This window comes from Hyalella azteca, unplaced genomic scaffold (assembly GCF_000764305.2).
Source record: "Hyalella azteca isolate HAZT.00-mixed unplaced genomic scaffold, Hazt_2.0.2 contig15466, whole genome shotgun sequence".
Classification (NCBI taxonomy): domain Eukaryota; kingdom Metazoa; phylum Arthropoda; class Malacostraca; order Amphipoda; family Hyalellidae; genus Hyalella; species Hyalella azteca.
In genome coordinates, this window is record NW_025945320.1 from 546,082 (window position 1) to 571,464 (window position 25,383).

The 25,383-nt window shown below is 39.6% G+C and overlaps 1 protein-coding gene across 11 annotated transcripts; it reads left to right on the forward strand.

Moving 5' to 3' along the window:
- On the forward strand, nucleotides 1-25,280 carry LOC108679120 (longitudinals lacking protein, isoforms H/M/V). 11 transcript variants are annotated; one of them, XM_018167695.2, is made up of 7 exons: nucleotides 1-88; nucleotides 7,439-7,529; nucleotides 8,174-8,836; nucleotides 9,129-9,341; nucleotides 9,850-9,936; nucleotides 14,183-14,589; nucleotides 15,041-15,163. In XM_018167695.2, the coding sequence occupies exons 2-7, from the start codon at nucleotides 7,449-7,451 to the stop codon at nucleotides 15,093-15,095; spliced, it is 1,506 nt and encodes a 501-aa protein (XP_018023184.2). In that variant the 5' UTR covers nucleotides 1-88; nucleotides 7,439-7,448; the 3' UTR covers nucleotides 15,096-15,163. The 11 variants fall into 11 exon arrangements, with proteins under 11 accessions (XP_018023184.2, XP_018023178.1, XP_018023182.1 ...); XM_018167689.2 differs by lacking the exons at nucleotides 14,183-14,589; nucleotides 15,041-15,163 and adding an exon at nucleotides 24,207-25,280; XM_018167693.2 differs by lacking the exons at nucleotides 14,183-14,589; nucleotides 15,041-15,163 and adding an exon at nucleotides 23,287-24,191.
- Nucleotides 25,281-25,383: the final 103 nt, after the last annotated feature.

The window sequence follows — 25,383 nt, forward strand, 5'->3', positions numbered from 1 at the left end:
GTGATCGCATCCCGCGTCTATCCATTGTGTACTCGCTCAATAAGCGAAGAATGTGCTGTTTGAACAGATAGTCTCTACTTAAATTTAGGTGAGCACACCATTTCCTAATTTTAAATCGTGTCAATAGAAAAATACAGTGAAATTTCTTACTTTTACTTACGTCATTCAACTCCTCATCCGTGTTGTATACCTGTGACATGATGCTCGTAGGTGTGTAACGATGAGGCTAACTTGTTAGAAGCTAACGAGACTTTTTCCTTTCCAATACTTCGCTTCGCCTAAAGAGTTTTTGCTACTTATCGGCGTTTCAAACATATAAACAAGAACTATTCATTCATATCATAAATAATTATCCGAATTTTTAATGAACAGGGAAGTCAAAGCTCATTGCTAATCTGATTTTGTTGCTGAATGCTGACTTTGACTTTCTAATAAGCCTACCCCTACGTTTTTCTAATCTAGCTACCAGCCTACCACATCGATAAATCTATTCTAACACTACAGGTGAATTGTGTCATGGTGATATCTTTTAACATGAACCTTAACATCCAAACTCCAAAGAGAAATAATTATGAATATGTTCTCCAATACCTACTAGGGTAAACGCGGTATATTCCGACATCGTAGGTAATTCCGTCACTTCTCTAGTTTTTCCTTTATATTAAGCTTTGTTTTAGTTCCATGCATGGTGGCAGGGAATTATTGTGAGTACTTATGCGTTTGCAAGAGCATCGACCGGTCCGATTTTTTTAGCTTATAGCCGTGGCCCCTGGTGTTGGTTCTTGTTTCAAATTCTAGTAACCCTTCAGGGACCTTGTATAGACAATGAGTATACTGAGGTCCCCACGCAGACGTCGATAACTGAGGCTTGGAAGCTTCATAATCTTCAATCTTTCTTCATGAGACTGTTTCAGTGTTTCCTTTCCAATACTTCGCTTCACCTAAGCCCTAAAGTGTTTTTGCTATTTATCGGCGTTTTAAACATATAAACAAGAACTATTCATTCATTTCATATCAATCATAAATAATTATCCGAGTTTTTAATGAATAGGGAAATCAAAGCTCATTTCTAATCTGATTTTGTTGCTGACTTTGACTTTCTAATACCTACCTAGGACCTACGTTTTTCTAATCTAGGTACCACATCATGACATCGATAACTCTATTCTAACACTACAGGTGAAGGCTGAAAGGTGATCTCTTTAAACATGAACCTTAACATCCAAATAGAAACAATTAGGGTAAACGCGGTATATTCCGACATCGTAGGTAATTCCGTCACCTCTCCAGCTTTTCCTTTATATTAAGCTTTGTTTTAGTTCCATAGGGATTTGGTAGGTTTCCATTCTAAAGGCTTTTTAATAAATATGGCAACATTTTGTGACGTTTCATTGTTGCTGACGCGTAGTGAAGTGTTTTGAGAGTCATGTGAAGGCAACAGAACTTACGTAACGCATACGGTTTTTTTTTATAGTTTTTCATTTCTCGATGCGTCCTTAATGTGTCGGAATGTACCGCGTTTACCCTATGAATAAATTGAATATGTTCACCAATACTGAATTACTATCTAATTCAGTACGTAATTGTGCTTAACTGCAAAATTGCAAATGACTCAACATAGGTCTGGTTAGGCCACTGCCCACTGGCTACCTATACTCTATACTCAGTCTATAGCTATACTATAGTCACCTCTCGGCTCTTGAGTCTCAGTCCACTGCCCTTTTGAAGGCATGAATTTGAAATATTGGATGGATTCCTATAAGCCTGCAAGAAGAGAAATTTTTTGTACCTATATATATTAATGGAAATTGCAAGAAATTTATAGCTAGGATTAATAATTCTTTGTTATTATTTTCTCATCCTTTCTGCCTTGAGTTCATCCCTAATTTATTTAAAAACAAGTGTGGATCATGGATGTTTAATCAGTCTTATTAGAGGCTAGCTAGCTGCTGGGAAGTTAGCGTGAGACTTAGTAATTTGCGCACAGCAATAGTAAAATGAATTTTTATATACCTAATTTTATTCTTTATTTAGACCTTTTGAAGCCTAAAACTATTTAAAAATCCATAACATTCATTAGATATTTTTTTTTTGTATATAGAATGGAATGGAATCAAAACTATTTACCAAGAATGTAAAAGCAAATAGAATAGGGCAGTAACAAAACCAAAAAATTAAAGGTCTTCATTTTCAATGAAGATAAAAGGAATTTAATAAGACATTTATTGATATTAAATAGGGTAAACGTGGTATATTCCGACACTTTAAGGATGTAGCAAGAAATGAATGGCTATAGAAAATACACCGTACGCGCAACTCAAGTTCTGTTTGCTTTACGTCACCCTCAAAACATCGCACTATGCACCAGAAACAATGAAACGTCACAAAATGTTGCTATATTTATTTAAAAGCCTTTAGAATGCAAACCTACCAAATCCATATATTCCAACACTGTGTGCGACTAAATTTGGCATTTTGTGAGACTAATTCCGGATTTCCGGCTGCGCTTCCAACTACTAATTCGTAATGCCGACACTCTTGTGTTTGAATTCCTATCGCTGTGTGAGCTGTATTGGAATACGACACAGCTTGGAATTAAGCGGCCTCTAGACGCACAATATTATTGCGCAATATTTAGGTTTGCACAATATTATTGACCATCTAGGGGCGATATTGACGGACTGCGCAATATATTGCGTGATTTTCAGAATCTTGTAAATATATTGCGCAAACTGGAAGATATTTTGCCGTGTAGGGGCTATATTGCGTAATGTTTTGTCAGTGTGTCCCCAGTGGTCGTATGGAGCAGTTCTACGCTTATCTACACGTCATTTTAGCAACATGGTTTACATCATGGCAGATGTTAAGAAAGCTGATAAAGAATTTATGCTGGAATTCATCGAGGTGTATCGTGGTCTCCCAGCTCTATGGGATGTCAAGTGCCAAGACTATGGAAATATCCTTGCAATACCCATCAATATGTCTTCATTGCTTCAAAACACTCCTGCAGGCACCTCATCACAGGAGCTAGGTACATACCAATTTCGCTACTTTTCAGTAAGACGTTTTTCCCGAATTCGTGATGGACTTCATTCTCCAAAAAATCTCACATATTTTTCTTCATAATGTAGTGTGATTTTTTCAATAAAAGGTTCTAACTAAATGACAAAATTACTTACTTACCTTAATGTATTCTTTGAGGCAGTTGATCAGAGCGGTGCAAGCTTCCATAACAATGTTAGATATGGACTGAGGTGACAATGCAGTTAGAAATTTCATATCTTCGAAGCTATTCCCAGTAGCTAGATAGCGGAGGGTTATGGACAAACATTGGGTTGTAGGAGTAGCATCGCGCTTGATAGAGCTGCTTTTACCAATTGCAGGAGTAACCAAAGCATGGAGTTTGTCAAAAAGTTTGGAAATCATTAGGTTCAATCATTCTCAATTCATTAAGTAATTTTTCGTGGGTGAACTTCTCTCTGTTGATGAACCATGTTTCGACCATTTTCTACCTTTTTGCAAGCCTCTCTTACTTTTTTTACGACTTGCTGACACAGCAATTATTACGCAGCACAAGTCATTATCGTTCAACATGTTGGCTACGTGAAAGTCTGGCTGGCACTGTTTGCGCAGTACAGTTGCATGTCTGGGGGCGTAATTGCACAATATATTGCGCAACCCATCAATATGGCCCCTACACGCTCAGTAATATTGCGTAACCCAAAATATTGAACAATAATATTGAGCGTCTAGGAGCTGCCGTCAATATATTGTGCAAACCATATTGCACAATAATATTGAGCGTCTAGAAGGCCCTTAAGAACACTATTGAATATTGAATACTACTTAATTAGGCTTTTAATTATGAGCTATCAAGCTTTTAATTAAGAAAGTTTTAATTTTTGCACACAGTTTGGAACGAGCTGTGTGTGTCTAATTCCAAGCTGTGTCGGAATTAGTTTTTATGTGTCTAAAACCGTCTCTTAACTTGATCATCTATTAATTTTTTTACCACTTGAAATCAGCAAATACAAGTATACATAATGGATTCCTAATATATTCACAGACGTATTTAAAAGTCTCAAACCATAATATTCCTTCTACACAAACAGTTTATAACTATTTGGTAGAGCAAAGTCAACTATTAACTTTGACACATTTTTTGATGTTCTCACTGGGTGATGCGCACTGTCTCTCTTTGGATCTCATCATTTTCCCGCCAGACGGCCCAGACCTAGTGTTTTGGCAATGGTATGGCGCTCAAAAGTATGACGTCACTATTTCAACCATCAACGAATGCATGGCACTAAGAAAAAGCTTAATATAAAGGAAAAAAGTCAAGAAGTCCACAATGTTGGAATATACCGCGTTTACCCTACCTGTTTAACAGTTGATTAAATTTAACATGTGTCCCTAACAGACAACAGTCAACTCCCTTTACCTCCTAAAATGAGGAAACAATTTAATTAATCAGTCAATGTATTATTTCATTTCTTGTTTTTATTATTATTTGCATAATATTGATTTAGTTTTGTAATTTCAATGCATCAATGCATTTTATAAAATCAATAACTATTCAGATACTCAGAATCATTCAGAGTATGTACATGAGCGGATGAGGATTGATGAGCCCTTATTATATTAGATCAAAAAATCTAAACCTTAGAGATTTTCCTGTAAATTTAGCTGATAATATGAATCTACTAACCAGGCTGGATCAATCTCTATTATATGAAGCATTATCCCTGGAATTCCACCCAGTGTGTCACTCATAAGGAACATCAGGCAGTGACTGGCACATAGCCAAAATATAAGATAACATATTTTAACATGATTAAGATTAAGGATAAATAAGCAATCAGGTAACAACAACGTATTAAAAAAGTTACCCAAGAATTTCTAGCTTCAAAAATGTATGGTCATAAAGCATCTCACATTTGGTTTGAGGGAAATAAACTTTTTTTTTGTGATCTCGATATAGAATCCTGTATAAATAATAGATTGTTACATGTTACACAAATACATAGAAAACAATTATAAACAGTATAAATCAATTCAGTTATTAAACAAAGTAATTAGTATGGGATGACCATTGCTACACCTGAGTACTTAATCTATTGAGAGGTTTTGGTGGAATGAATCTAAATACTAAAAGTTGGAACTAAGTTAACTATTGTCATATTCGTTGTGGTGATGTTCACATATAAACAAATCTTCTTTTACAATTAAATCTAATTTTAAAGTTCTAAATAGTTTTTAGCACATTTTCTCATTTATGGAAAAAATGGACTATTGTGCTCGCCATGTCCGTCTGTCCGTCCGTCCATCTGTCCATCCATCCGTGACCTCAAGTTTTTGTCAATGAGAAAATGCGCTCTCTGTCACTCACTGCTGTGAGTACCGAGTTATATTTTTTATATATTAATACAAAATGGTGAATGGAACTGTTACAGTCACTTTTATTCACATATTTTAGGGAGTTAACTTTGACTAACTAAAAGCTTACTCTCCAGTCTCCATGTTAGGCTGAAAAGCAGTTAAAAGATACTGTTACTCAACTATTGAATATTCCATTATATATATTTAACTATTCCATTTATTGCATAGAAATCTGATTTTACACATGCACCCGTTTCTACACCTGGTTTGATTTTCTTCTGGAAAGTGAAGTGAACAATTTGGTTAAAATTGTCAATGTTTTTGGCTCCAGGGACCACAACAAGGATGCTAGGAGGCTGAACTTTGACTTTTTATTTGCAGGTTCATATATTCAGCATCCCTTTTGTTAGTTTTGTATAGTCCCTCCCATTCATTAAAAAAAATTTTTTGAATATAGTCTGAACATGCTACAGTTGCAACTTTTTTAGGTTCATCTTATTTCTCTACAGTTGTCACTGGAAAATCTTGTCAAATTTGACAAATATTGACAATTTTGTTGTTGTGTTATCTTTGTAATTTAATTGGAATTATTTTACTTACAATCTTCTCATACACTCCTCTTCCTCTTTTTTTCCAATTCCTAATCAGCTTGTTTGCATTTTGCTATTTCTGGTTGGTGGGTATTCTTGGAATTCATACAGTGCTGCAAGACTTTCATATCAAATTCATTCATTTTGTTTAGGATGCAAAATTCAATCCCTAACTTCATCCTCTTCTCCATCAACATTGCTGTGACAAATGCTAATTCCTGTATTTTCATTGAAGCTCAAAAGTTTTTTCTGCTTAACCACCCTTAGAATAGACATGGTCAAAATGGAGAGCAAAAATAGGAATAGATTATTTGTGTGAAGTATATGATTTATATTTAGACTATAAAACCCATGAGATTATTTCATGAAATAATAAATTTGATTCCCATTCATGCATGTTATCCCTAGAAAAAAATTACCAAAAAATGCATATAATTTTCAATATCATGCACTTTGTTTGTTGAAAATATAGTGCATTAGAAGATATGTTACCAAACTGTTGCATATGACACTAACTCGATGAGAAAAATGATTATATGAGCACTTTTACGTCTTTACTGCTGTTAAATAGTTTTTGAAATGAAAAATTTCAAAATTGTTATACGATGCAATTTATCTAGGATACAACAACATGGGATCAATGGGAAACCAGAGATTTTGAGTGCCAGCTGTACACACATACTCTAAGAAACCTTATATAATAACTATTAACAAAATACCAATTTATCACAGGCTATTTCTGGGCTCCAAAACAAATGATCTTTTCATGAACAAAACTGAACAACAACTGATTGGTAACACTGAAACAGGATTTTACTTATTATGTGGGGATAAAACCCTACAAATTGTAGTTCTTGTGAATATTATACGTTTTGTAGTTACCAACTGTAATTTAAGTGCAGTCTATATCTGCTGAGTTGCAACTTATATGTTTTTGGAGATAAAACACTCAAATATATATTTATAAGGAAATGTTACACATTCCACTAATTATGTATTTTGTCACATTCAATGCTGTTGGAAACAGTGGTGCAGTTCAATAAGAGGATTGTGTCGTTTTCAAACCATGGGTTTGGCTTTAAAACCCCAAAAAACCCTTATTCCATGGTTTTCAAACCATGGAAGGGATATTTCAAATATATATAATTAAAGTGAATATCTGCTCTGCCACACCTGACCCTCTAACCTCCCCCCCCACAAACAGAAACCCTACCGCAAAGTTGGGGTTTACCATAGAACCATATTTTTGTATGATATTAGATATTGGTTTTCAATATTCCTTGGCTTCAAACTGCAAAAGAAAACCTATGAAATAGTTAGAGAAAAGGCTTCCACTCTTGCTTACTGAAGAAAAGAAAACATAAAATAGATGTCAGAAGAATTTTTCCCTAGTTCTGTTAATGTAGGTAATTGCTATCTATTGACTAGTACTACTTACAATTGGCAAATAATTATGTTTTGCTTTCCAGACGAGCTGCCATGGCTACTGGGCTGCTGTCCCTGAAGTGGAATAACCACCGATCAACCTTCTTCCATGTCCTTTCTAATATTCGATCAAAAGTGAGTACATTGCTTTGGTTGCTTGAGAAATTTTCAAGGTATTTACACTTAGTAGGTCGTTTGGTTGGTTGAGAAATTGTCAAGGTATTTATGCTTGGTAGATCTCTGGGTTAGATTTTATATTAATGATGCTTGATATATCTAGCTGTGGTAATATGTTATATTATCCCATTCCCTGACGTGAGAGATATTGCAAAGAACTTCCATCATTAAAAACAAAGCATGAATGGCAATATGGATTATTACTCATTTTCAGGTGCACATTAGTGATTGTCTAACATTACGTGCAGAGTATAATGTTATGTGTGGTTAATTCTTTTGCTAAGATCTAATAACGTGGCCAGTAAGATAAATCTGCAGGTACATGACCCCTTTTGTTTCAGCGATCTTAAGAGCCTACATTCAAATACTTGCCAGCAAAATAAGTTTGATATTTATGTAGTACACCACAAATAATAAATGTTGAAAATATAAAGCATTTGGTTTGGTTGTTCCTTGTTTTGACTGTACATATTTTTAATATTCAAGTTTCTGTCTTCATTTATAATATGAGGCTGACAATGCATTAAATAACGTACTAAGTGTTAATATCACCTTTTTTAGTAAGTATACAGTATTCAATATGTTTACCTCTCTGTGTGCAGGAATCCTACAGTGATGTCACCCTGGCCTGTGATGGGAGATTTTATTCTCTGCATAAGTTTGTGCTGTCAACTTGTAGTGAATATTTTGAGGAGATGTTTGAGAGGACACAGTGCAAACATCCTGTTATAGTCTTGAAAGACATCAATTCTGAAGACTTGGAAGCCTTGTTGAATTATATGTATGTTGGTGAAGTTAATGTTGTGCAGGAGAAATTAGCTGGGCTTATCAAAGCTGCCGAGTGTTTGAAAATCAAAGGCTTAGCAGTTCCTGATGAAGATCCTATGGAATCTAAAGATAATTCTAGTATAGGTAGAGAACAACACAAAAGATCTCAGAGAGGCGAGGACAGCCCTCGTGCCAAGAGAAGAAGAAGAGAGAACTCGTCGGATGTTTCTGAAGAAATCCTCAGTCCTGTGAGGTCGCGACCGAGTGGTAGAAGCCGAGACCATCACCACCACCATCATCACCATGGCAGTCACAATGCCAAGAGTGCGCCTGTAGCTCCTAGTGGAGATAATGAAGATGGCACCAGAGAGACCCAAGGGCTCACTGATGCCTCTGAAGAGGCAGAAAATTCTTCCATTAACGCCAACAGAAGATCTGAAGGCTCTAATAAAAATAAATCTTCTAGTCAAATTAAAAGTAAAAGAGAACCAGAACAAGTGAGTTGTATCAAACAGTATTTCTTTAGAAACCAAACTCTATTATAAGTTTTTGCTGCCATACATAGACGTTTTCTAAGCCATGATATTGCTGCTTTTAGCCCAAATTTACAGTCAACATTATTGAGAACCAGGTTATTTTAGCAATGCAGAATAGTTCTTAATATAAACTTGTAAAACGAATACTTCTTTAGGGATTTGAGACCACCAGAGCCACTTCGAAGGTTGTTCATGTTCATGCATGAAACACTAATAATTCACAAGTCATATTCATTATTTATTTTTCATGCAGATGATGCTAGATGGAGAAGAAGAAGGTGACGTCAAAACGGAGCTACAAGAAGCAGACAATAACGACGTAGAGGAGGTAGACAACAAAGCATCGCTACACGAGCAGCTCGGTCTGGACATGCGTGACGCGTCCAACGAAGACTACGACAACGCGGCGCTGCTTGATGAACAGCACGACGAGTCGAACCTCGCGGGCGCGTCGGGATACCAGGAGGTTAGTGTGGCGTCATTAGCTTAGGTTATAGACTTTTTTATGTATTTAACTAGTGTTGTTATAGACTATTGCATTTAACTAGTGTTGTTATAGACTATTGCATTTAACTTGTGTTGTTATAGACTTTTGTGTAATGGTTTGGTCCGTGTGAGTCTTTAGTCTATATATAGAGAGATGAATGCATCGTGATTTGCATTAGTATATGTTAATTTAATTGCAAGGCTGTTTATGGATTTCCTCAAGTTTCGAAATGGTTATTCATTCTCGTTGTTTTGTGTTAATTAAGAGAGCTACAGAAATAAAGTACGAGTTATTTATTCTGCTTTATGTATAAAATGACTTTAATTATTATGAGTGTAAGGCGCTGAAATCTGAATTGATTGGGAATAATTGAACAGAATTCACTACCAGATTCACTCGTGTTCCAAATAATGAATGACTATTTATATTTTGCGCGGCGACTGTTCCAAATCATGAATGATTATTTATATATTTTGCGCGGCGACAGAACTCGTTCTTATGGGAGGGAGATGGCAGCCTCTCCGGCTTCTCTGCTGAAGGCTTCACGAGTGAAGCGTCTCAGGCACGTCAGATGGTGAGTGTTGCTTCTCTTCTTATCTTGAGACCAAAACTCGTCAGAAAGTTTGTTACCGCGTGCATCACTTCATGCATATCATGAGAAAATTGTGTAAAAACAGTGTTCTATCCGAGAAAGTTTGTTACTGCGTACATCACTTCATGTATATCATGAGAAAATTGTGTAAAGACAGTCTTCTACCCGATGCAATTCTTCACGCATCTTCATAAGAGAATAATGCAATTAAACAATTAGGCTGTCAGCCGCTTAGTGCTCCACATGGAGAACGATTGGTCCTAAAATTTCGAATCATTTTGTTCCTGCCTATAAAAAAAATCGTTTGGAATTAACTCATCTCATGTATGAAGCTCTTGACATGTAAATATTCTGGTTAGTTTGACAAGTGGTAATAGCTCTATTTTTAGTGGATGAATGTATATTCTTTCAAAATTGTTGTATTTTTTGCAAATGTAAACTTGAACAATTTTTGCGACTGACAAGTTAAGGGCTAGGACCATGAAAATTCTAAAAAATGGCCAGGACCATGAAACAAAATTGAAGTTTAGAATCACTTGTACTGATCAAAACATGGTAACAACTTTATGATGAGTATTGGTCTCATGTCTACATATGTTGGTGGAAGCAGCTTAGCAAGTTACCATAGTGGAATCATTCAATAATGTAATTTTTGTAAATTTAATACCAATTTTTGCATAAAAAGTTTTTGCCAGATATTCTTCAATGTTATTGGAAAATCGGTGAGTGACGAGAAAATAAACTCATCTTGATTTTTATAGCTTACAATTTAGGCAATGAATAAGTCTTTTTGCGCTCCCTGAAATGAAATCGTGTTCTTTTCTTGAGCCAGTGCGATGGCCTTGACCAGTAAGATCTTGCCGAGCTCTTCCATTCAACAAAATATTGTGTGTCTCGTGGCTTAAGCACACATCAACCCATCAGCCAAGCCTGATCTATTTTCATCCATTATTTCTTGGCAACAAATCACAATGAATGAATTATTTTTTTTTGTATAATTTGAACATTCATGACCCTCAACACGGATGAAAAAAAAATTATCGATGCGGCTGAGTGTGTGCCTGAAGACAGGAGCAGTTATGCTATAAATTATTGTCAAGATTAATTTAATATGCAACGTTTTATGTTCAATATTGGTCGGCAGCTGTAATACGCTGAATGTTAAAATCTTCTTGTCCTAAAACAAGATTCTGCTGAAAGAGAATATTTTAGTTAATCGGGTTTCCATGACCGAGATGAAATAACCAGACTAAGAGGTGTAGTTGGAACATCGTAGAAATAAGCTCTACGTTACATATTTTTAGTCTGCGGTATCACTTAACACGGATGTGAAAAATCCATGTTTTTTGTCATGGTTTGTTCTATTGATCTATATTCTTATACTAGTCTCTACGTTGTGAAACTGCCACCTTTTTTTATGAATGAACAACTGTACAAGTAATACAGAGTAGCGAGTAAGAGAACTGATCGTGCACATGTGCCGTACTTGGAGATTCGCTGAGATATGTACGATCGAATGGATTAAGCAGAAACCCGTTACTTTGAAGTACGTATCCAGGTCGTTAAATCGAAAATATTTACTTTACATTATTACATATGCATTTTTATCTCAGACTAAATCGTGGTACTGCAATAACACAGTCGTTTACCTGCCAGTCAGCTTTTTCATTGTATCCGTAAACTACTACAATATTGGAGCTCCAAAAAGCAAAGAGTTTTTTCCACTTTGCACCAACTGTCACGTCAAATGTTTGTGTTGTTAAGCTTTATGTGTTGAAATTTTCTGCTATCGCTGATTATGTCTTATTTATGTCTTTAATACTTATTTATGTAATTTTCATAGTTTAGTTGATACGTATGCATTGAAAGTTACCAAATCTAATTGTATTTGCATGCGCAACTAATGTATTGATCTTAGTGTTTTCGATTCCCAGCGCGTGAATCTGAATTTAGGTAGAGAAAGCCCACACTATTTCAATGCTAGGTGTATCAATGACAATCGCTAGCAAGACGTGATCAGCGACTCACAAATGTGTAATCAATTAAAGGAATTTATTATGCTTCTTCGCTTCGAGCGTGTAATGCTGCTTTGCATATTATTTTATGGATATCACGAGTGGCCGCGAAATTATTTCAATATTTTAGTCACTTTCCTGACTATAATGTTCCTAATGTTGTATTAACTGAACATTTTATGAAGAGTTACCCTTAGTCAGATATTTTTGAATGAGAAGATGTCAAATCTATGATATTTTTCTGGTGTGTAACTGAAACTCTTTGAATGTAAAGAGAAACATAAATGTGAGCGTTTCTTGCGTGTTATTTGAGTAACATATGTTGCTTATTCCTTAGATCGGTATTGTGTAATGAAATTATTGTAAGAAATACTGTTGTCATTATAAATACTTCTCCGACTAAATAGCAGTTTATATCAAGGGTTAGACTTGGAGGTATTCCGACATTTCGTTATTCGAGTGCAATTGTTGGGCGCGAATGTCAGGCTGCACAACACTCCAGTTACATGCGACTTCCTCTTTGACTCCATGAGCCTAAGACCCGTGTTCTCCCGTATAGGTGCCACCGTCAATCCTGTCGTCCGTTTGGTATTCGCGCGACCTGCTCGAGGGTCGCTCTGATTTCCCGTCTGTTGCTGAGTCGTCTGGAAAGTCGTCGAGTAGTGAACGGCCATTGATGTCATCAGACAAAACAGGCGCTGCCCAAAGAGCCGCAATGCCTGATGCGGTTCGTTTAAGGCGCTATGAGTGTTCGAATGTGCCTCCCTGCGGCCTCTCCTTCAACAGCCCGTCGGAGCTCAAGCGCCACATGCTTGTTCATACCGGCGAGCGTCCTTATAGTTGTCCACAGTGCGCTTACAGCTGTAATAGAAAATTTAATTTGCGCCAACACTGCTTTTTACGTCATCAAATTTCAATGAAGCATCCCATGTGGTTATGAGTATCCAGAACCATGCACGGAACATCCCTGCTAGAGGACCATGGTCAAGATTTTGCCTCGAAGTCCAGATACAGTGATCGTCCAAATACGAACGATACGATTTTGTACGACGTTGCTGAAATCATACCGACAGATATATTTTTGACATGCTTGGGTACAATGGTATCATTTATTTAATCATAATTATTTATCGTGTTGTAAAATCTGACATTTGCTGGTTTATATGCTAATGTTGCCTCAATTGACTTCGAAGTGCAGGTATTCTTAAACAATATTTTGAAACGTTCAATACATTACTGACTTATTTCATAAAAGATATTATTACTCATCTTTGCTTAGTTCCATGCAGTCGGTGAAGTTAATTTTCTATTGCTTATGAGAGATCGCATCATATCTTATTAGGCTTCCCCTCATTGCATTACACATCGTTGTGTGTGTAATGAACAATAGACTTATTTTATTGCACCTGATGACTCTTTTTTGTGACATTACTATCACAAGTACGAGAGAAATACAATAATTATTGCTATAATAAAATATTTGTATGATACTTGGATCTCTTTTCCTCTTGTAGTTCATTGTCCGAAGTTCTCAAGAACGTGGTTCACCGATAGTTTAATTCATGATCGTATGTGCGTATGTGTTGAAATTGTTACCATACTGCGATATTTTACTGTTATTACTTATTACTAATCTAATGGCTAATCTAAACAAAATTGCTAATCTAAAAAAATGGTTGTAACTATCATTGTATGCGAGGTTTTCTTTTATACTTTGTAAACCGCGGAGAATGTCGTTGCAGTGCATGAGCGAGGCGATGTTATGATAAAGGATAATGGTATTCTATGATCTGTGTTGCAGTAAATATAAAAATCCATATTTTTGGTGCTTGATTTAGCCTTTTTATGATACATTTATGATCCTTTGCAAGTTTAGTTAGTTGGTGTGAGCTTGTTAGCTCTAGAAACTCATCACTTAGATATTTTTCTGATGTGATCTTGATCTTATATTACGAGTTAACGTATCGCTATATCTTGAAATTTTTTTTACAAGGCTGGCACTTAGCATTCTACTTTTGGAAATGTTTCTCCACATTCTTGTTTTAAGAGAGTCATAATTCACGTAATTTATTCGCAGGACTTTAATAAAAATCTCGATGAGCGATTCTCCTGTGGATCGATTGCGTCACTGTTCATTTGTGTCTCTTTGACTCCACCTCTCGCTGTCTGGTAGCCTCTCCGCGTTGACTGACAGCGTCTTGTTCTTGTCTTAGGTCGCTCGGTCTCGACACTGCACGCCTCGCGACCGCGTCAACTCATCGTCGACTCTTGCTTTTGATTTGCCAAACGGCCGCTTGCTCGCAGCCGGATCCAAGACAATACCATACGACGGACTCGCATTATTCCCGAAGACTCGTCCCTCTGAAATGCCATTCTCTGATACCAATTATTCAAGCATCTCTGGTACAACTGATGAGTCGTCACATCGACTCGCTTGCCAATACTGCGGACGTAATTTCACGCAGATGGCCGACTTGAGGAGACATCTGCTTACGCATACTGGAGAGAAACCATACGTGTGTCCTCACTGCTTCTTCCGCTGTGCCAGGAACGATAACTTGGTGCGCCACATCAACGCTGTGCACAGAACTCAGTTAATGCATCCACATGTTGCTGAGATGTAACCAACACTGGAACGCGCACGCAACGTCATTACGAAGTTGCTGTTTCAACGACTGATTCCGCTTGTGTGTAGCTCCATAAGAACTACGTGGTCGAAATTTTGGTGCCTTTTTAGTGAATTGTTGTGACCACTCGATATTGAGCGGCTTGATGACTATCTTGTGTTAATATTATAGTCTTATACTGAACAAAACCTTGAACTGTCTCAATGTTTTGATATTCGGTGAAGCAATTAATTCAAAGTAGGCTAGATGACTACAACGTACGTGCCTGAAAACGTTGAGAAAGATGATCATTTCGAGGCTAATATCTTTGTTGTTAATGACTGCATGTGCGTCATCATTTTGATTAATTTCTATAATGAAATGCGTGATTGCGGATCTTAGATTACCTTGGCTTGAGTGTTGTGAGGTAGTGCCTCTGACGCAGCTCTTGTCTCTCTCTTGTAGGTCGAAGTCTCGGTCCCCACACCCTCTCACTCGCGCCAATACGGCGGCCGTATGAAAGGCGATGCGTATGATAGATCCGTCCAGCCAGTTTCTGCGAGTGTCGTCTCCTGCGAGGGCACCGTTGCAACAACAATCTGCAACCAGTCCATTTCAGTACTCGACCAAATAGCAACAACTAACAACGTCGAACAAAGAGGACGATTGCGCAAGCTGGACGTTCAGGAATGGACTACGTTAGCAGAACGTTCAGTTGCGGGTGGAGGACAATGTCTGCTGTGTAATGCCGTATTTCCCGCACAAAGTCATCTGCAGCGACACCTTCTCACTCACACTAGCTTACGACCCTATGCCTGCCCGTACTGCCCTCATACTTCTGCAAGGAAAGACAATCTCAAGGCGCACATCCTTGCTAAGCATGAAAAGCATTGAAATGTGTTTTTTAGTTGCTACCTTCATTCATCAGCAATGGAAGACAATCCTAAGGAACGTCGGTGAAGGAGTATTGAAATGTGGAGTATTGAAATGTGCGTTTTTAGTTACATGCTTTTGTGTTTGTCTTTTCAAACGGTACAAATACATTATATTTCATGCTCTTATTTTAGTGTTTGCTCAGTTTGGGCTCGCAAGAACGATTTATGTAAACCAAGCGCATACTTATAATATAAACGATTTTAGTTTGTTATTGTGTCGGATAATAGCTTAGACTTTCTAAGTATTTTTATAGTATAAAATGTTTCGTTGTTATTTAGGTGAAATTTAATCCACCTGCGTGTCACGGCGTTGCAGCATCGTATTTTTGTATTACTTGCACTATTTTTCAGTTAAGCTCTTCGGTTGCAAATTGTAGTTAGTGGTCTTGGACATCGTTTGTTTATATGAGGGAGAATATTGGTCACATAGCTGCAATAACTGGACTCAAGGGCGCTTTGGTGTGTCAGCTGCCATAATTGTGTTATTTACGCAGTCGCTTGCAGTTCACTCGTGCATGTAATGTTGTTATCGGTGTGAGTCGCGTGAGTTTTCTTAAATAGTGGCGTTTTCCTCTCGCTAGGTGCAGGAGAGCTCGCCTACTCGCCTTGTCCTTCCCCTTCAATTGAGCGGCTCACACCTAAACGTCACCAACCGTACGACTGCGGCTGGAGGAGTCGTCTCGAAGAGCCTGGCTACCTCCCTCGCCGGCTGTGTCGTGCCCGACGTCTCCACAAAGCCCTTTAGATCAAGCAGCAGTAACGCACGCGTTGCGATTACCAACGAAACTACCCCGTCTGGTGTTGATAACGTACCGGTTGCATGCTCGCTGGGCTACAATAATGAGCTCATCCACTGCCAATTTTGCACGAAAGTCTTCAGGTTCCGCAGCGAATTTTTACGACACCAGCGTACACACACGGGCGAGAAACCTTTCAGTTGCAGCGTGTGTGGCTGCAGTTACACTCAACTGTGTTCTCTCAAACGGCATTTCCTTGCTGCGCATCCACTAGCACCGCAACCAGCATATTTTTTAAAATGATTGGCCTGACCCTTTCATTATTATTTATTGCATCACTTTTTATTCACTGTTGTGCATGTAGTACATATACTTTAGATTTGTGGTTCAAACAAATTTTTGTCTACGCTCTTGCTACCATGTTCTTCGTCGGTCATAAGTTAAGGCGTTACGGAAAACCATTAATTGATAGATGTAAAAGGTATGTAACTAAAACGTTAATCCCCACTTCAGACGTAGATTAGTTCTGGTTTAGACTCCAGTGTTGTTTATATTAATAAATTATTTAATGGTCACGTAAGGATGCGGTGATAACTGTTGCAGCCTGCGTCACCCTTCGTCTGAAATTGCTTCTAAATTGTATTGACGGGTACCCGCATTGAAATAATCTGGAGTTGATTATTCGGAGATTTATATTTCTAATATAAAAAGTTGTTCTAAGTTGTAAGTTGAAAGAATATTTAAAACTGTGATGTTTACGGAGTATGTGCTTTGCGTTGTATTTTGATTAATATATTGGTTATATATTTCGCGTTTACTGTTTCCATTAAAATTAGTACAGCAACATGTTCAAGCTAAGCCACTGATCGGGCTTGGGAATGTTATGTGTCCTGCATGTGAGCTTCAGCTTAGTGTCAATTTATTCCGATTGAATACTACGTGCGGCTGTACCACGAGATTTTTAATACACGGCTGGGTAATTTTTGACATCTGTTGTTTCATTCAATAATGTTAAATCAATATAGAAACCATTGTGATACAAGTCTGTTGCAAGAAAATTGATCTGCCTGCTTATCAATGCTTGTCAATAAGACGACGAAGTTGATTTTATAACGGCCAGCCTCACTTTACATGAAAGCCTCAATACTTCTTGTTAGCGGTACCTGCGTATTGTAGCAGTTGACCGGGACATGCATGCTGTAATGCTGAAAAGCCAAGTGGTAGTTTCGACAAGACGTGCGTTGTGAGGTCGCTAGTAACCCAGGCTGTTTCTTCACTTACAGATGCCGGGCCCTCATAACGCCCCCTTACGTGACACTCACTTACTGGCTTCATCTTCTATCTCCAGTCATTTACCGACATCGAGTAGCGCGCCTATCGGCACCAACTGGCTTGTATCGTCACGTCAACCTGCCAACTGGCAAATTTCACCAAGCTCTGACGTTCAAGAGACATCTTCACAGAACACCGACACATCTTCGTTCAAGGCTATTCCTATCTTACAAAGAAATCCATCTGATCCCCATGCAAACCTCCCTAATACTCATGACGGGAACGTCGATAATTTGTATGTAACTGATACAACCGCTCGTCCTGCCATGCACAGCTGCACTCTCTGTCCCTACACGTCATTTAAGAAGTACAACGTGAAGAGTCACGTCATGATGCATCTCAACATCAAGCCTTTCTCGTGCATTTACTGTTCCTATCGGAGCGTCTTCAAGAAAGATGTTCTCAAGCACACGCGAATGAGACACCACGACGTCCTTTAAACGCGTTCGAGTCTCGCATTTTATGTCTGGCCGTCTTGTTAGTATATCTGGCCGGAATTGTAGTCGTTCTTCTTATATTTCCAGTTATTTTTCGTCACTAGGATATGTGCAAATTCGAGTGGTTGCTAAAATTGATTCTGAGAGTCGAATGGCCGCTCAATTCTCGTGTTCGGATCTATAAATTATTCTGTGATGTCGGTGGAAATAACGAGTTACGCTCAAATGATTTATCTGAAGTAATGATGGGTTATTTTGGGAGATCCGGTTCGGCTAATTTTCATGGGTAGAATCTTCATTCGCTCGCTTGCGTTCAGGCAGCATTAGTGTCTATAACGACCCGACTACGTGGACGTTGCCGAAATTGGGGGAAACGGTCTCCGTGTGAGGGAAGACGCGATGATTGCGTGCCTGATGGCTCTAAAGTACGTTGAGCTTCAGCGCTTGTTCTCTTCTCTCAGGTTGCATCGTACAGCGAAGGTCTTGGGGCACATGAACTTCAGACAACGATGACGATTTCCGAATATGCACCCGAGCTTTTAGAGCATAGTGCTGGAACTGACACAGCTACTACGCAGTCGATGCCTCGGGCTCCACAAGCTGCCTTTACTGGCCCTCCTTACCTTGTGGCGGGGCCATCTTTATACCGCTGCTTCATGTGTTCCTACTCAACTGCTTGTAAAAGTAACATGAGGCAGCATTTAAAAGTGCACACCAGTGAAAAGCCTTTCAAGTGTTGCTTGTGTCCCTACAGCACTAAGTATAAAGGGGATCTCCTTCGGCATACCCGACTACGACACGAACACCCACCGAGCTCCTGAGGTGCCTTCAGTTGAAGGGTCCGTTTCAAAATTCATACGATAATGAACTAATATTTCCTATTTGTTAACCTTAGTGCAGTTCATTTTCTCAAGGCAATGGTCCCTGTGCTGTCAGTGAGCTTAGTTGATTGTAGGTATGCGTTAGATCTACCCGAAGTTATTTAACTAACGAGGTCGTAAGAACTTACACGAGAAACTCATTATAAAAACTAGTCGTTGTCATTCATGAAATTGGTCTGTAGTATCCAGAGACAAGACATGACCTCCCGACGGCCTATGACGCGACAAGTGGCGGTGAAGGCAGTACGATTTACAGCTCATGGGGATAGTATGCGGTGCTGAGTGAGGCTTAACAGGTATTGTGTACTCGTGCAGGTTTTGCCTCAGACCGGCCCCTCGGATGGGGACTTGATGTTGCAGGGCAGCGTTCTGTCATCCGGGACTCTTGATCTTCTGACGAACCTGCAGGCGAGTGCCTTGCACCACCCACTGGCAAATGAGTACTGCAATAGTGACACCTTGTCGGGGGGCGCGACTCAGGACTCGCTAGCACCAGCGGCAGCAATTGTGGCACAAGATGATGGCTCTGCCTTGTACTGCTGTTCAGTGTGTTCCTTCAACACTCCTCGCAAGGACAACATCAGAAGGCACGTCAAAACCCACGGAATCGTCAAGCCCTTTGCGTGCCAGCATTGCGCGTACAGAAGCAACTACAGGAGCGACGTGCTCCGACATACCCGATCCAAGCATCCCAACATGCCTACTGGCAGTGCGTAGCTATGATACCGTCAGACCACTGCCATGCTTCAACGATTCCCCTGCGGCTTGTGATTAAGGTCTTTATTTACGCTTTGATTGTGCGGTGTTATAAGAGACTGAATCTGTTTCGTTCGGATATATTGATGTTATCGTTGTGCGTAAGCGACTTCATTAGAGTTGAATTAGAAAATATTCTCACTAGTGCGAAATATACGTAATGCGGATAAATTTGCTTTTATGTAGTAAAATGTACCTTGTTGAAGTATTGTCTTGACGTGATTCCATCTTTGCTTTAAAGCAAAATCTTGAATTGATTGTATTTCATGACCAACCTAAGTGTTCATGTTCCTTCTACTTTATATCGAGATTATGCATTAAATTGCAGAAACACGAGGTTGATATATTTTCCTTTTCCGTGTTTTCCACACATTCCGCTGAAGAGCTTCGCTGATAATATGATCCCCCTATCATATCGAAGAAAGAATTGTAAAGGTACCTTTAGACCCGGTCAAAATAATAATTTTCAAAAAATTGTTCACGGTATTGAGGATATGAACGGCGTAGGTATGTAATGATAGAACCTTCGTTGCGCATCGCAATAACTAGCGATATTCTACTGAAAATCGCTTACGGATTTCTCGCAGGCTAACGAACTACGTTCTAAACTCAGAAGTAGGCTCCTGCTTAGTTTGCACAAGTATTCATCGTGACAAGTGTTATTTATGGGTATCTTAAACTCGAAGGAATTGTAAATCAAAATTACTCGATATTTGTGCGGTTAACATTCGTTAGTTGATTATTGTGTTGAAAGTCGCTCATTTCAATTGTTAGGATCAACAATTTGGTGTTGAATCAATTGTTCATTTAATTCATCAACAGCACGTGGGTATTTCAGTCCAATACATTACCTCGACGACCAGATAACCCTTTTCTAGTCTAGACGAACCCTTTTTTTCTAATGAAGTCGACGACTTGCCGCGACATGAATGTGAACGGGATGAAGTGTACGTGCCATGCAGCGGCGAGTACGAGAGTAATGTGCATTTTTGTCTCGTGAGCAGCCAGGGGAGAAGAGAGACGAGGTTCCTCGATGGGTCTCCTCAGAAGAAGCAGATCACGGCGCTGCTTCGCGTCTTCGCGGCGAGGAGAATGAAGGGTTATACCGCGTGCGCATCGTCGAGAAACGAATGCCTGGACTTGAACCACTCTCTCCTCTGGGACCTGTATGCACCGCACGTGTATACGAGTGCAACAATTGCCCCTACACGTGCATGACACGTAACCATATGCAGTATCACGTACGGAAACACACTGGCGAACAACCATATCAATGTGGTGTGTGTGGTCACCGCTTCAGCGTGCGAAGTAACCTGCTGAGACACATCCGGACATTGCATAGGGACCAGCTTGCGCCTTCGTTTTCTACCCAACCCTGCGAGTGAGGCTTTCGGTCTCCTTGGTACACCAAGGATCTGCCTGCCGTGTGCGAGTTGTCATTGTTTTGTGGCTATGCAGACGTTTTATGACCAGTGCTCATGTTTCCAGTCTGCTGCTTACGTCTCACATTGATGCATTTCGACTTGTGTCTCATAGGGGTGCATTCAATGCGTACATGTTTTACGCACAGTATAAGAGTTGTTCGAACAGCTGTGCACTAATGTTATGAATAGAGAACCGTTGTTTTCGGCTGTGAAGCTGCATTTTTGGCAATTGTTGAGCTGTTGTTAAAAACTCATGCCATTTGTTCGAAATTACATTACGTTAGTACATTCTGCGGCGAATTGTACTAATTACTATTGATATCATTGACAGAGCAATACTTGAGAACTAGATCAGTATATTAATGTTACAATCCCCATTTATATGGTGCAGTTTTTGGTGCTCCTGGCATTCAGGTGGATGTACGTTGGTTTTTTCAGCTTAATTGTCTACTTGCGTTGTTTTACATCTTCAGAATAGTGTTTGATTTTCTTCGGATTTATAACATTCATCGAATCCAATATGTTATTTTTTACCTTCAAGGCTCATAAATAGCCTCTTTTGATTGGAAAGGACATTTCAGGTAGTAGCTAAGTGTTCTAAAATAGGATAATCGGGTTGAATTCTAGAAATTTTCAGAATTTTTTTGATTTTTGATGCTTCCTCTGCGACGCCCTGATGCTCTGCTAGGTCGAACAGTTCTTACTTTCTCCAATAAATCACTTGAAGTCGGTATGCTTTCATTTCCTTGAATTGTTGAAATGCGATCAAACTGAGGTTTAACTTCAATGACCTTATTTTTAAGCTGGACTGAAGTTTCGTGGGATCTTGCAACATCGCGATTACTTTTTTTTCTTCTGACCGTCGTGCTTACAGGATTCATGGTACTCATCAGGCATCGAAACAATTCTTTACTATAATACTCAAGATACCTGATATTTTCTAACCTTCAGTTCGACTGGAAATGAAATCCTTGGTCTTTGTTCTTAATTCACTTTCTTGGCTTCAACCAACTTATCGAGTTTTCTTTAGACACCACTTTTCAAATTCCCGCGAAAGCCGCTTTCGACATGTATGTATAATGGCGCACATGTTGAATACTATTGCGAATGCTGTGCAGGGCGTGCAGGGTGTTTTGACCTAAGTTGTGTTGCGTGCAGGTGGGCACACATGTTGCACATTATTGCGAATGCTGTGCTGGGCGTGCAGGGTGTTTTGACCTAAGTTGTGTTGCGTGCAGGTGGGCACACATGTTGCACATTATTGCGAATGTTGTGCAGGGCGTGCAGGGTGTTTTGACCTAAGTTGTGTTGCGTGCAGGTGTTGCATCCCGACGACCAGTGTGAGCTACCGATCTCCGAGTTCAGCAAGATAACGTCTGCCACGGCTGCTTGGCGTCACAATTTACTACCTCATCAGCTTAGCTCGGAAACTGGCCAAGCTACTAAGAAAATCTCAATGCCGATGAATTGTCCTGTTTGTCCGTACAGTACATTATGCGGGAGCCACATGAAGCGACATCTTCGTACTCACAGCGGCGAACGCCCATTTGCATGCACTGTTTGTGCCTACCGGGCAACGCAGCCTGAAAGTTTGCGGATCCACATGCGCACTCATACGGGCGAAAGGCCCTTCTCCTGCCCTCACTGCTCCTACCGCTCTACTGTGAAGCACAACCTTCAGCGTCACGTGGCTACGCATACCCAACACCAGCAAAATACTTAGTGATGACATTCTAGTGTCATACGGATTCGTCTTGAATACGGATGCATTTTTACCAAAGTTAACTTCATTGATATTGGTTTTGAAGTTCAATCAACCAGTTATTGTAACAATTAATTCTGCATTATTTTTACCTTACTGATCGGTTAGTGTATGGAAACAGATGTTCAATCTTATACCTCCAGTCCTTCCTAGTTTGGTTAGATTATTGTGATCGCTACGCTTTTACTTTAGTTTCTCTTAGTGTTGGTCTGTTGATTGTGGCTGCGTGTTTTCCTTGAGCTCTACACAATCCTCGCAGGCGGTTATATCTCGTTGAAATTGCCATGTATGGTCTCCAATCTATCGCATTGCACGCAACGGCTACACTTTTGCGCTCGTTTGGAATTAGCTAAGGCTGTTCTTTTTCATACCTTGACAGCCGATGCAAGGTTAAAAAATCCTTAAAAGCTGTCTGGTTGATGGGTAACTCTGTGCTCTTGTCAACAGGTTGGTTCTTATCCTCATCTTGCCGTGACCACTTGTCATTCGTCTGAGTTTGAAGTTATCTCCGACACGCAGAGCTTTGAAGCGGCATCCAAATCTGCGTTGTCTTCGAGCGAGAAGGAGGAATCAGCTGGGGGAAGTACTTCGAGATACAACCACCTTGGACCGCATCGTTGCCCACTGTGTGACTACAAAGCCAAGACCATGACACACTTACAAAACCATCTCGCCGCTCACACTCACGAAGGCTTTGCGTGTCAACGCTGTTCCTACCGAACTCTCAACAAGTATCATCTGTCGGATCATATGAAGATTCACGAGCCCCGTAAGGTCTTCAAATGCGCCATGTGCCGTTACACCACGACTCGTAAAAACAACCTACACCGGCACCAAATGATCCATGGAGTGGCCATACCTCGCCTTGATGGCGCTAGCTAATTACTATTGGATCGGAGGCATCGTTGAGGGGCTTGAAGCGGGTCAAAGCGTCACAGAAAACCTGAATTCAGTTCACTAATAATAAGCACTTATCTTCAAGACTCGGTATTGAAGGACCAAGAAAATAACCACATTCATATGAGGAATGTGCGAAGATAAAATTAATTTATGCCCTATTACTACGCTCTCTTTACTTGGTTGGCGGTCGTAAACCTGCTACTATCTATAAATCTGCGTAAATGGCGAAATATTAAATATTATCTGACATGCGTTTGCGCAGCATATCACAGTTATCCGTTCAATGTTAAATTATTACAGTGTGTCAAGATACTTTCGTGTTTCTGACGTTAGTAGGCGGTGCCCTTTTTTTACTCGATGTAACTCTTCCAGAGGAGGCCGTTCAACTGCACTAGTGGGAGTGCATGTTAGATGTTTACGTACCTACGCGTATACTGGTTTGATCTGACGCGAGTTCTTGTTTACAGGGAAATATGTCGCAGCAGCAGGGACTTCACTCACTCTTAACCTGCAATTCATCGTCCAGAAACTCGCTTGTAGCAGTGATGCCTCCTCCACCCCGCTCACTGCAACACAAAGATCCGTCGCTGGAGTTCCTCATGTCTTTCTCCAGCGGCTCGTCCGCTTCTGCTGGAGAAAGTTCTCAAGCTTCGTCCTCCTGCACTTCGTTCCGCACTTCCAACTTCGAGTTTTCGACGGCGCCAAATTTGTCACCTCGACAGCAGATGTCTGAAGCAGGGAAGGAGCATGCAAAGCAGATGCATCGTTGCAGCTTCTGCCCATATGTCTCCCCTCTGCTTGGGAATCTCAAAACTCACCTGCGCCGCCATACCGGCGAGAAGCCATTCTCTTGCACCTTCTGCCATTACAGATCTACTACCAAGAACAATCTCATGCGCCACAAAATGAGCGTGCACATTGATCTCATGGACCAGCAATCAACGAACAACATCAGTGGCATGGAGTCTGCAACAAATAATCCCACGTAGCACCAGCGTTGCCAAATGACGTCATCAGAAACAACTTCATGTATTTAAATTTCAAGTCAGGATTCATAGTGTGCGTCGTGTCTATGGAGCTCAATATTTCATTTTATGTGCGTCTCTTTCGACAACCCAATTCGCTTATAGGATGAATAGTTTCATTGATACCTATAATGTTGATTCAAATGTTAAGAAGTGTCTACTTTACCTCTGATTGTTATTTCAGTCAAATTTCGGGCTAAGGAAAATAATCGCTGTCTGCAACAATTCATTATTTAAGTGTGGAGCTATGTAAGTTTTTGGTTTCAATCGGAAACCAATGTGAAGTATTTGTAGAAAGTTTTAGGTTTCTAGTGATAGTTCATTGTGAATACTCAGCTCAAAGTTATCTGTAACGGAATAAAAAAATTGAAATTATTACACCCTGTATTTCTTACCTAATCTCGGTATTAGTCGTACGTCCAATGTCGTGATTTTGTATAGTGGATACGAGTGCTTGGTTTTAAATTTGTTCTCGTGTTGCAAAGCAATGCTTCAGGGCTTGTTTTACAGGTTAACTGTCTGGTTTATGGCGTGTTACAGGTGGATGGACCTCAAGCCATTTGTGATGACAATTCTTCCCAGCGAGGCGTGATTGCCATGGTTGGTCATCCCTCTGCTT